This window comes from Aethalodelphis obliquidens, unplaced genomic scaffold (genome assembly GCF_003676395.1).
Source record: "Aethalodelphis obliquidens isolate GAN/ISIS:26980383/991018 unplaced genomic scaffold, ASM367639v1 scaffold9, whole genome shotgun sequence".
Taxonomy (NCBI): Eukaryota; Metazoa; Chordata; class Mammalia; order Artiodactyla; family Delphinidae; genus Aethalodelphis; species Aethalodelphis obliquidens.
This window is the reverse complement of record NW_020837953.1, coordinates 2,550,488-2,563,999: the sequence shown is the minus strand read 5'-3', so window position 1 is coordinate 2,563,999 and position 13,512 is coordinate 2,550,488. Positions and strand designations below refer to the sequence as shown.

The 13,512-nt window shown below is 41.6% G+C and overlaps 1 protein-coding gene across 13 annotated transcripts in view; it reads left to right on the top strand.

The window, feature by feature from the left end:
- The window catches only part of FGGY (FGGY carbohydrate kinase domain containing), a 455,489-nt gene that overhangs the window by 276,206 nt on the left and 165,771 nt on the right, over nt 1-13,512 (top strand). For all 13 annotated transcript variants that reach the window (XM_027108362.1, XM_027108360.1, XM_027108371.1 and 10 more), the window contains one exon: nt 6,713-6,820. In XM_027108362.1, the coding sequence (XP_026964163.1) occupies nt 6,713-6,820 (108 nt within the window). The remainder of the gene's footprint in view (nt 1-6,712; nt 6,821-13,512) is intronic.

The window sequence follows — 13,512 nt, the reverse complement described above, 5'->3', positions numbered from 1 at the left end:
CCACGGAAATACCCACCGGCCCCACACATGCCTGTGGCTACCCTCGAACATTCCCAACCTGGCTGGAGACACTCAAAACAAAACCTCCTGTTCCCTCCCAGGACCACTGGCGCCTGGAGCCTGCCTCCTGCCCCTGCCAGAGGCTTAGGCCAAGCTTGGGATGATGGAGTGGGGGAAGGCAGAGCGGACGTCTCTGAAGCAGCTCCCTGCCCTTAGCCCAGACGACACTCCCAGAAAGAGGTGTGAGCAGGCGCCTGGGTTTTATCACTGCAGGGAAACTCAGCTGACAGTAGCATAGCCTTAGATCAAAGTCAGCCAGTGGCGTCCACTCATGGATCCAGCTTGGGCACAGACATGAAAAGAGGCAGGAGCACATAGAGAGAGACTTCTAATGCCAACTCCAGCATTTCTGATCCTTGTGATCCTGGGTGGTTTGCTTACTGTCCCCGTCCCTGGGTCTTCACCTGTAAAACGGGCTGTGCGTGCTCGACTCCATGTACTCTTAGGGTCATTCTAAGTCTGAATGCAAATGTACGCTCAGAAGTCCCTTGGTACCTGAGTTACTACCCAGCCCATCCTGCCCTCCAATACCTACTGGATTGTAAACTTCGAGAGGACAGGGATTATGTCATTTACGTGGCTCTGGACACCCATCTTTCTGTCTTTTTATATTTAAAATAGTAGTTTGAACTCAGTCTGTATCCAATAAGTATGTGCTGAATATTTACTCAGCTAATGTAAGATGTTACAGATAGTAGCCATTGAATATAACCCATGAAGTTGGCACTCAAGAAAACCCCCCAGTAATCTTGGCCACAGGTCAGAGAGGCAGTAGAACAAAGTGGATCCTTACAGAAGCCCCAAGAGGTAACCCCATGCAACCCCATGAGCCCCAGGGCATGTGAGGGCAGAGTCTGTGTTGAAATAGCTTGCTGTAGAGTTCTGATTGGCCAGCTAGGGGAGAATGACTCAACTTCCCGGAATCTTAGTCTCAAAGACAAGTGAGATCTTAAACATCTCTAGTCCAATCCATTTATTTTATAGATAAGGAGAGTCAGATTTAGAGAGAAAAATAAGCTGGTAGATAATAACTTGGATCCTGCTTGTATCTTGTAATTACTCCTCTCGTATTTACTAGCTATTTGACCTCCTTCAGCTGAGATGTCCTCATTTGTGGAGTATGTATAATAATAGGACCTCATTGGGTCCTCACTGGGTCTCATTGGGTCGTCATGCCTATTAAATGTGATAATGTCTATAAAGAGCCTAGAAGAGTCTGGCACATGATAAGCCCACAATAACTGTTAGCAATTACTATTTGATTTCGATTTCTCCTTCTTCTTCTTTCTATATTTTAATTTCTTCTTCTTACTGCCTGGCTTTGAGGGTGGTTTCACTGAGACTTTTTTTCAGCCACCGTATTTTAAAAATTGAATCTTTGACAAGCAGTAGGATATGTTGATGCAAAAATATACCCATCCTTCAAACCGTGTGAACTTTTATATAAAGTAAAATGCAGAACTTTAAGCCCTCATGAGAATCAAGATGCTTGCACAGCCTCATGACTCTGATCGTTGCTGCCTGGGATGCCCTCCCCCTCTACCTAAAGAAGCACTTATTCGTCCTTCAAGGCCTGGCTCCCCTGTGATCACCTCTGTGAAGTGCTCACTCCTTTCCCAGGCAGTCTGGGCTTCTACCACACTTGTCACCCACCTCACTGTAGCACTTGGCATGTTTCGTTGTAATTTTTCTATTTCCACTTCTGTCTGCCCAGCCTGACTAGGAGCTCCTTGAGGAGGAGGGGCCATGCCTTATTGTTAATTCTTCTCCAGCTCCTCCTTCCTCTTCCCCCTCCCTCCTTCTCCCTCCTTCCTCATCTCTCTTCTTCTTCTATTATTATTGTTGTTGTTGTTTTGCCTTATTATTTTTATAACCTTGTTGCTGATCTCAGTGCCTAGCATATAGTGTGCAACCAAATGTTTTGTTTTTATTTTGGTTTTCTAATTATTTATTTATTTATTTTTGGCTGCATCGTGTCTTAGTTGCCACATGCAGGAGCTTCCTTGTGGCATGCAGGATCTTTCATTGCGGCACGCGGGGTCTTTCGTTGTGACGCGTGGGCTCTTCCTTGCAGCCTGTGGACTTCTCTCTAGTTGTGGCATGCGGGTTTTCTCTTCTCTAGTTGTGGCGCGTGGGCTCCAGGGCATGTGGGCTCTCTAGTTGAGGTACGCAAGCTCAGTAGCTGTGGCGCACAGGCTTAGTTGCCCCGTGGCATGTGGGATCTTAGTTCCCCAACCAGAGATCGAGCCTGCATCCCCTGCATGGAAGGCAGATTCTTTACCACTGGACCACCAGGGAAGTCCCAAGTGTTTTGTTTTATTGCAGGTTTTTATAACTTTATTCATATCACACTTAATTAAAGAATGTGTCAAAGGTCTACATACACTTTAAACAATACTAAATTGAATACTCATGTACCACGACCCATGAAAAAGGATATTATGGAAGAGAATATTACCGGTACCTTTTATGTGCAGAATTTTAACTGTATGATCAAATAAATGTTAACTACTTTCTTGCTGTATTTTGCTTAATGTTCTAGTTCTTAAAGTAAGTTTGAATCTTGTTTTGGACATGGCTCACGATAAGCAGTCCTTCCAAGTTTATACCATCTGAAAATATAAACTTTGCTTCTGTATTGTCATCTTCTACTTCATTATTAAGACCATTGACTAAATAAAATGAAGAATGACTCTAGAGACCTCCTTAATGGTTGCAGTTACTTTTGGCTGTGGCCGTTCATCCCAGTCACCTGACTATCCCATCATGCAAGCCTCATTTCAAGGAGAACTAATGTTTACTTGGTATTTAACATATAATAAGCTGTTTATATGTGACAGCTTATTTCATTTTCACAAAAGTCCTCCCACATTTATATCATTCTTCCCATTTTGGAACTGAGGAAACTGAGGTTCAGAAAGATTACCTTTTATAAGGTCACCTGGCTGGAACATGGTAGTCAGGATAGAATCAAATAGATCTTTGACTCAACCCTTGTTTTCTCCTCTGCTCTTCACAAGTGTATGGGGGAAAACTGATCAAAAGCCTTTTGCTCATGAAGATTCCCTAACCTACTTGTCATCAAGGCTAGGAGGTTGGTTCAATCTGAGTGAGTCTATGTTGGCTCTAATAACCCTTGCTTTCTGCCCTTGAAAAGTAAATGAAGGACTCAAAGAATCAATGGTAGCCTAAAATCAAGGGCATACTTTGGCAGAGACAAATACAGAACCTATAGAGCCTGGCTGCTTTGTATTTTTATAACCTAGGGCATGCTATTTAAGTCTCTGCTTCAGTTTACACATCTGTATAATAGGAATAATGGTAGACTGTTCCCTTTAGGGTCGTTGTGAAGATTAAGTGGTTTAACTCCTGCCATGTGCTTGGAATATCGCCTTTAGTAAGTACCCAGTCAATCGTAGCTGCTGTTGTTGCCAACAGCACATTATTGCTGGAAAGTCAGTGTCCTGTTCGGACACCTGTCATTAGTGGAGTAAACTGTGCTCCTTCCTTTTGGATCACAGAGCAGCCTTCAGGCCAGGATAGCCATCAGCATGGAAAGAGCTTTCACAAAAAAATATTTTTAAGTATTTAGGTTTATTGCAAAGGATTAAAGCACACATAAATACATGAATGTGCTCACTCTCTCTCTCTGTCAAAACAAACTATTACTTGTTTTCTCCCAGAGCTTGGGAGTGATTGGAGGTGCTCTGGGGAACATATTTCTGTGTCCTTGTCCATCAGAGTCCTGATATCTGATGAGAAGCGTGTGCCATTCCAAATGAGTGAGCACAAGCAGGAGTCAACTCAGAAATTTCTGGACAGAGCCAGGCAGAGCCTTCACCTGCCATTCTGAGCAGCAGAGCCCAGTCTGCCAATGGAGTTCTGCAAAAGCTGATGCAGGAGCATCTTTAAATCGTGGGGTTTGGGGTTTGGGTAGGGGGAGGTGATGCAAAGCTCTCCTAAGCAATTTATGTATACAAGATTTGTTTGTTTTTTAAAAAGCATATCCTGGGATTTGAGGCCAGTATCTACCTGAGTTCAAGTCCCACCTCAGCCATTTACTACCTGTGTGACTGTGGACAACGTGCAACCTCTCTGAAACTAATCTGTCTAATGGTGCTAGAAGAGTTCTGGAAGAGAAGGGGTGCAGGGCATGAAAAGAGATGGCTTGACTTTGGTGGGTGTCCATCCACCTGTCCAAACCCTGGATCCCAAGTGCTTGGCATGGGCTGTCTTATTTGCCCCAAAGCAGCTGGGGCATGCAGTATAGGGCAGTAGTTTCTAGAGTTGGCATGTGATAAAATTTCCACTGGCAAAGACAGAGTGACAAAAATGAAGACCATTTAGTGTGTGCTTCTTCTGTCTGGAACGCTCTCTGTATCATATATCAACACAAACACACACACACATATATATACAAATACAGACAGATATACATATACTCACACCTGAATAATTTCTATGTATGTTTTCATCTTAATTCAAATATCACTTCTTCAGAACAGCCTTATCTGACCCCTAGACTATATTAGGTCCCTCACTTATGAGCTCTTATAATACCTTTTGATAGTCTTTCATTTATTTATCACAGTTTGTATGTATACATTTGTGTGATATCCATCTTAGGGTGACTAGTTGTCCCTTTTGCCTAGTACTGAGAGTTTTCCAGGACATAGGACTTCTGGTGTTAAAACTAGGAGAATCCTGGCCAAACCTGAATCATTGGTCTCCCTAGTCTGCCGCCCTCTGAAGAGAACAGCTCCGTGAAGGTGGAGACTATGCTCTTTTGTTTACATTTGCTTTCAGTGCCTGGATCACAGTAGGAGCTCAGGAAACATCTGTTGAACCCATAAAGAAATGAGTGACTATGTCAATGAAAGCTAAACTGTCTTTTCTTGCAGGAAAACAAACAAACAAACAAACCTTTTTTTCCCCCTGAGATTATTCTTTTTCCTTTAGGTGTTAAATTTACCCTTTTATAAATTACCTTTATTTGGCAAAGTTTAAAGTTGATAATATTGTATAGTCTCCTGCCTTCCCTCACCCCCTTCCTCTTTGGAGGGTGGAATTCTTGCTGATTTGAGGAATCACTCATTTAGCGAAAAGAGAACCAGAATAGTTAGAGCTCAGACATTTAAAGAAGTGCTGCACTATAAACTTTATGAGGGCAGAAATTGTGGTTATATTCAGTTCACTTCTATATCCCCAGGGTCAGGTGTAGTAAGGGCTGAATAAATATTTGTAGAATAAATGAATGAGTAGATTCTCTGCCCAGCCTCAAGACATGCAGGAGTAGACCCAGCGTGCCTAACTCCTTTTTCCTCCCTACCTTTTAATACACCCTTCCACAACCATAATATCACTTCAGCATTCATCCCTGCTGGGTGGATGAGAAGCTCGTGCCATTCCAGATGAGTGAACACGTGGTCCATCCCTGCCTGTCCCAGTCCATCTCTTGATGTCCTTTCCTAACACCTAATGGGCTTCCATGGTCTGCTACCAAAAAAAGACGTTGCCGTATCTTGAATAATGAGAGCATCTCTCTCACCTGCATGTCTTTGTTCAAGCTATTCCCTTGACATGGAGTGCCTGTTCTAATTCATCTGGCTAAATCTTACTAGTCTAAGCTTATGTCCCATTCTCTCAGAAGCCATCTCTGGACCATTTCATTCCTCACCCACTGTGCCCCTCCACAGTATCCTATGTTTTGTCTTTACCATCCCATGGACCACACTGTTTTCTATTTGACTATTTACTTATCCAACTACCCTGAGATGAGGAGCTTCTTAAGACAAGAACTCTTTCTGATTCATCTCTGTGTCCTCAGCACCCAGTTGAGAGAAATGGTATGCTATTAGGTGTCTAATAAGTGTTTGTAGAAGGAGGGGGATATATCAGTTTTTTCGTGCCATTAAAATGCTAGGTTAGAAACAAACATAAAATCCTAGCGGTATACAAAAGGACATGTATTTTTGTTCACAAGTCTATCGATTGGCTGGGTGATGCTGGTGATTCGGGCTCGCCAGTTGCTGGAGGACTGCGGGGATTTGCCGATCCTGTTTGGGCCCTCTCACGTATCTGAAACATCACGTGTGAGAACTGAGCTGACTCAACTTGCTGCATATCCATCCAGCAGGCTCGCTGGGGCATGTTCTTGTGGCAGAGAGAGAGAAGGAAGAGCAGAAGCACACAGTTGTCGAGGCCTAAACCTGGAAAACCGGTGCACAGTGTCACTTCCGCCTCATTCTGTTGGCCAAACCAAGTCACAAGGTTGACCCAGACTCAAGGGTTGGGAACCCCACCTCTCAACAAGAGGTGCTGCGAAGTCATATTGCACAGTGGGTGGAAGCAGGGAGGGCTAGAAAATGGGGACCATTATTACAATCAGTCTACCACAGAGAGGGAGTTGGCCAGGAGCTGTCACATCAGTTTCTTTCCAAAATGATCTCTTTTGCTACCTTGACACCTGAATGAGTTTATCAGAAAGGTTTCCAGAGGTGAAGCCAGGCCCGTCCTTTGTCAGGACTGACTTCCCCACCGTCAAAGGTATTTAATAAGAAGCTGGTCATAGAAACATCACATGGGAGGAGGATAAGGCTCCTTCTAGCCTTGAGGGACAATATTTTCACATACTCTGCCCCTTTCTTTCCAGATCAGCAAAAACCCGATCTTTGTACCAGGAGTCTGGGGCCCTTATTTCTCAGCCATGGTCCCTGGGTTCTGGCTGAATGAAGGTGGCCAGAGCGTTACTGGAAAATTGGTAAGTTGACACTTTCTTCATATGGTCTTTACTGTTTTTACACCCTTGAGTAGTCCATTTTGTCACATTCCCCGTATACCCAGGATCTGGAAGGCTTGCAGACTCCTACATCAGAAGAATTAACTTTCTCTTAGCACAAAGTCTCACATATGGAGCATATGTAGCCCGTGTTTGCCAAAGGAATCAATGTTGATCCAGGCATTGATGACTAACCCATCTTCTCACCTATCTTTCTTTCACAGAACAACCCATTTTTCTCACGGCAACAGGAGTAATATTCTACTTGGTAAAAAGTACTATGTTAATCTCCAGGCAGAATCCTTCAGTGGTTCCCTGTAGCCCTCGGGACATAGCTCAGATAGTTTTCTGGGCACATCATTCCCTTTGTGGTCTGTCCCCTCCAGTCTCACCCATGTACTTGTCACGAAGGCCAGATTGCCCTACTCACAGCTTCCCCATGGCTTCTGTTATTCTGCTCCTCTGTGCCTTTGTATATGCTTCTTTCCCTACTCGGAGAGTTCTTTACTTAGTTTTACTTGATCTTTAAGATGTAACTCCAGTTCTTAGCGCATTCTGAGATAATCTGTCTTTTCCAGAAATCTACGCACTCTTTAAAGGCATGGGTTATATCATCCTTCTCTTTGTATTTAGCTCAGTGCCTGGTTCGTAGAAGGTGCTTGGAGAAAATGTGTTGAATTCATGGGGTCATCTCATAGGGAAGACAGAAGATCTATAAAAGTGAGATGAGTACTATACCAGAGGTACAAGGCACAGAGTTCGCACAAAGCTAGATTAAGGAATTCTTTTCAGGGGAGAAAGCATTTGTACTGCACCTTAATGATAAATAGGGACCAACCAGACACAGAAAGGTAGGGATATTCTTCTAGGTATGAGAACTTGCATAGGAACAAAGACAGGGGAGTGAAAAATAGCAAGGCATATTTGAGAGTAATTGCAGAATTTCAGTTGTGGCATAAACTGTTCTTAGAAGAATGACTTACAATAAAAGTTAGAGAGCTGGGCAGGGCCCAAACAGAAGTCCTTGTAAAACATGCTAAGGAGTTGAACTTCAGGTAGTAGACCACAGAGAGTAGGTGAAAGATTGGAATAGTGATGGGTGTTGTCAGATCTCTGTTATAAAAACTGGCTAGCAGCCGTCAGGAAGAAGGCCTGAGGGTGCACGGCTGGGTGAAGAGAGACCAGCTTTAATAGGTTAGTCCACAGACAAAAAGCCATGAGGACTTTGGCAATAATGGACAGTGGCAATAATGACTGAGAATTGAGGTCAGGAGATGAGCAGACCTTGGAAGGATTAAATGTGGAAAGCAAGGGACAGTAAGATCCAGGCTCAGTTACTCAGCCTCACATTCACTATGTTGTATTGAAATCATCTGTTTATGGTCTGCTCCCCTACCAGCTTTTCTAAATGTCCAGCCAAATCAAAAGTGATCTGATCTCAGGCTGGATATGGATACAAATAACCATTAATTTTCCATTTCTTCATGTGTTTCTCTTTTATTCTTAGCTGCCTCAAGTTCTCTCTCAAAGTTGATGCACGCATAGGTGGGTGGCTGGATTCAAAGAGCATGTTTAGTGCCTTCACTCTTGTGCCAGGCTGTAGAGATACCTGAATTAGTCCCCGCATTAGTCCCTGGTTTTAAGGAGCTCATCGTCTAGTAGGGAAGCACAGTGAGTATAAATTAAATAACGTCTGATAGGTCTTAATAACCAATTAGACTTTTCTAGAAAAGTCAAGAAAAAGACATCACTCTATGCCTAAGGTACAGTGGGATTGAAACTTTACGGTCTCCTCTTTAAACTAGTGTTATGTATTTACACAACTTTCCACTTAAATATCCACTCCCTTTCTATGACACATAGAAAACCCATTACTGAAACATAGCCCTTTTCAAGCCCACATCATGGTATAATTACCTTTAGGAGAACCAGAAGTCATAACAGACACAACCCAGAGTCTTTTTTAACAAGGATAACAATCCAGTAAACTAACTCTTTGTGCAGGATGCATTGTCCATGAAGCTGTCCATCAACAGGTTTTCAGAGAGTTAGTTTACTAATTGACCGTCTGTGTCAGTCTAGAAATGCTTTCACCAGTATTTGACTCAGAGTTGGCTCTGTTGCTATGGATATAAGCCATCTTTGCCCAAACATTATGACGTATCTTGGTGGACAAGAATTCGTTATGCCTGTTTCCTAAGCCTGAATTTAAATTTTAAAAAATGACCCTTTTCTGACCATTAATAAAATCTTCATAATAGTCCACTATGGTTTTTGACAAGAATCATGGGACTTTCTGGCCTTTATCTAGCTAGTTGATTTTGCATCATCAACCAATGAAGTTGCATGTAGAGTTACACTTAGGGCAGTTCTATGTATAGAGTTTCATTAGACATAGGAATGGGGTATGACTGACTTACCCATGGGTTACAAAAAGCAAAATCTAAGGAAGTCGAGAAGTTAGCATAATGGGGGCAAAATCTGAATCAAGAACAAAACAGACTGTCCAATAAATCGTCAGTCCAGAGAGGCCAAGCAAAGAGACAGAAACCACCTATAAAATAAAGAGATATAAAAATAATAACAATGATGATGGTAATAATAATAACAACAACAATTGTCCCTTATTGAGTACATTTTCCCGTGGGAAAGATTTATATATATATATATATATATATATATATATATATATATATATATATATATGTATAAAATCGTGTTAATCCTTGAATGATACTCATAATAATCACAATGCCTAATATTTATTTTGAAGACTTATGTCCCAGTCTCAATTCCAAGAGCTTTTCATGTCCTATTTTATTTAATCCTCTGATACCCCTATAAGTTAGGTACAGTTATTATCCATATTTTACACATGAAGAACTGAAACTCAGGGTAGCAAGCACAGCCTGGAGAGATTCCTGATGCACTGTCAATGGCCTTTTTACCTGTTTCCATTGGTACTCACCTTTCCTTTCCATTTACTTATTCTGGTTTATCACCGGTTTTACAGCCTATTGTCATCATACAGAACACCATAAGAGGAAGTTACATTGCTTTTATTCCGTGTTTCATATGTACATATTCTCTCATAAGCTATGTCTGAAAGTGGCTGCTCCGTTATTACATTGTCCAGAATATATTTTAAACATGCAGTTGTAAATATATCACCTAAAGCAGAAGGGAAGAGATAGAAGAAGAAGAGGGAAGTAAAGAAGGGGAAAGAAGAGAGGGAAAAAAGAAAAAAGAAACAAAATTTATCTAAACTCTAGATTTGGAAAAAAGATATTTTGTTTCATTTTTACAATTAAATACAGATCTTCCATCACAAAGCAAAATCCTTCATTCCAAGTATATGAATAGATTGGTACTTTAAAAAAAATCTCCATCTGGTTAACTTCAGGATGAAGAAAAAAATAGGATAGGATCTTTTCTGGCTCTGGAGCCTTTGCAATTTCATCTGTCTGAGATTTGGGCTTGTTTTTCACTCATTTCAAGCTTGTGCTGCTGCTATTTATTTCCTCTTAGAAGGGCACATACCCCATTCCCATGGATGATTTACTTCAGTTCACCAAACACCCATCAAAGATTGTCTCGTGCTTGTTGATACACTCTCCAGAAAGTTTTGCAAAAACCATCACTTTTTGCCCAGGCTTTTTCCACAGAGCACCAACTGGTACAGTCACTGTGTCCAGATGCTGAAGCTTATTTCCAACTGGACCTCAGCCATCCCTCTGTCCAAGCACTCTTCTCTGTCTTACTTGAAGTCATTTTTATTGGGGGAGGCATCGGGTAAGAGAGCCTAAGACAGTTTGCTAAGCTGCCTCTATGGTGAAATTGGCTTTCTGGGACAATTGGGCTTGGTGGGGAGTTACCTTTGAATTTTTTGAAGCCAGAATTTAAATTTATAAATTTGGGCTACAGGGTCATAATGTTTGCAGGGTTCTAGCTCTTGGAGTTTTAGAATTGGCGCATTGCAAGTGCCTATCTGCCTCCTTCCTTGTCACCAAAGCCCCTCAGCCTGGGGCTAGCCTCAGGGGCGTCAGCCTGCTCTTCCATATGAAGAGCTTGCCATGTACTCAGTGCTGTCCAGGTTAGAGGTAGTGATGCCATCCCTTCATTCAGTCACTCTTTCCAGCATGTTACAGAGATTTCCTGAGGGATTACTCTGGGCCAGGCAAGAATATGGTCACACATGATTCCTGTCCTCCAGTGGCTTATCATCTAGTGGGAAAGCTGGATATGGAACTGACAATTATAATTTATTATAGCACATAAAAGTAGATTGCACTACCCCGACTGGGAGAATCTGTTCTATGCTCAGCACATTGAGGCCCTCATGAAGATTCAGGATTTCATCTGATCTTCACAGCATGTCTATCTGGTCAGTTTTACTAGTGACTAAGGCTCAGAACAGTGAGGTAACTTGATCAAGGTCTTAATAGTTGTAAATGGGGAGAGCCTTGATTCAAACCCAAGTCAGCTACTGGAAGCCCCAGATCTTTCCAGAATTGAACCTGACTTTTATAGGGCTGCCTTTCTGAATTTTTCTTACAGTTCTCTTGTAGACTTCCTTGAGAAGCAATTATTGTATCAGTTAGTGTGACTTTCTTATCAAGTGTATTAAAGCACATATAGTTGGCAGGCTTTGTAAGGCCATGAGAGAGAAACTTATGTGTATCAGCCTTGACAGGATCTAGGTATATAGACTTAGGTGTGTCCCCAGCATGTCACATTAGCTAATTGGAATGACTTCATGGATACAAAGACCAGCTCTGCATAAACAGATGCCTCCCTGTTCTCTCCTCCTGCCCAGGCTTTCACTGTATTTTTTGTACACCCACCTGGATTCCTGCACATCTTCCTAATTACCTTACTCTTCCTATAAGGACACCAATTCTTTCAGATCAGGGCCCCACCCTTATGATCTTATTTAACCTTAATTACCTCCATAATGTCTCCATCTCCAAATGCAGTTGTATTGGGGGTTGGGCTTCAACATCTGAATTTTGAAAGGATACAATTCAGTCCATAACAGTCATACATATTTCAAACAAGTTCTGAGAAACAAAGCATAATCTTTTGTGTTTACCTACATATTTACCATTTCCATTGTTTTTTATTTCTTTATGAAAATTTAAGCTTCCACCTGATATTTCCCTTCAGCGTGAAGAACTTCCTTTAGCATTTCTTTAGTTGTTGCAGGTCTACTGGCAAACAAACAAACAAACAAAAACACACCTTCTTAGTTTTTTGGTTTTTGGTTTTTTTTTTTTGCGCTACGCGGGCCTCTCACTGTTGTGGCCTCTCCCGTTGCGGAGCACAGGCTCCGGACGCGCAGGCTCAGTGGCCATGGCTCACGGGCCCAGCCGCTCCGCGGCATGTGGGATCTTCCCGGACCGGGGCAAGATCCCATGTCCCCTGCATCGGTAGGCAGACTCTCAACCACTGTGCCACCAGGGAAGCCCCACCTTCTTAGTTTTCTTCTTTTTTCCTTCAACACTTAAAGATGTCAATGTATTGTATTCTGGCACCATTGTTTCTTATGAGAAGTCAAACATCATTTATTTTGTTCTTCCCCTATGTACAGTGTATTTTTTTCCTCTGGCTACTTTTAAGATTTTCCCTTAATCTTAGTTTTTATTATGGTGTGTCCAGATATTGTGTTTTGGAAATTTATCCTTCCTCCCCCAGGTTTGCTGTACTTCTTGAATTTGTAAATTCCTATCTTTCACCAAGCTTGGGAAATCTTTAGCATGTATATATTTAAATGTCTTTTCTGCCCTATTTGCTCTTACTCCTCCTACTGTGACTCCAATTACACATTTTTAAGACCTTTGGCTATTGTCCCATAGCCCCTGAGGGCTTCTGGGTTTTTTTTATTCCCCCCAATATTCCTCTCTCTTTCTCTCTCTGTCTCTCTCCTTCTCTCTCTCAATTAGACACTCTCTATTGGTCTTTTTTCAAGTTCACTGACTCTTCTGTCTGCAATCTCCAACCAGCTCATGGACCCATACATTTCAGATATTATATTTATCAATACAAGAATTTCTACTTTTTAATTATTTCCATTTCATTGCCATTGTTAGTTATGAGAGTGTTATCCTTTACATCCTTAAGCATTGTTAAATTACTAGCTTTAAAATTCTTGTCTTCTAATTTTAACATCTGTGTTATTTCAGGGTTATTGTCCATTAAATGGCCATTCTCTTAAGTAAGAATTACATTTTCCTGTTTCTTCATATGTCTAGTAATTTTGACTCATATCTTGAACATTGTAATTGATGTATTGTAGAGACAGTGGATTATTCTTATTTCTCTGAAGAGTATTTTTTTAAGCAGGTAATTTAATGACAACTCAAACTCCAAGTTTTGTCTCTCCTTTGTTGAGTTCTTTAAGCCTTAGTTGGGCTACTTATTATGTAATTCAGAGATCATCCAGAGATTAAGGTAACCTTTATGCATAGTGTTGAGCTCCCTTTCTATGTCTCTCTCCTTTCTGAGATCTCCCTACCTTTTATTTTCTAGTTGCTATGGTGGCCTTGAACTCTGACCTCTAATTTCTTAGCTATGAAGACTGCATATTTCTATCTATCTGAGTATTAGCTGTCCTGCATGGCACTGATTAGGGCCTGCCCTCAGGCAAAAATCTGTAAAATCAAGAAACACATATA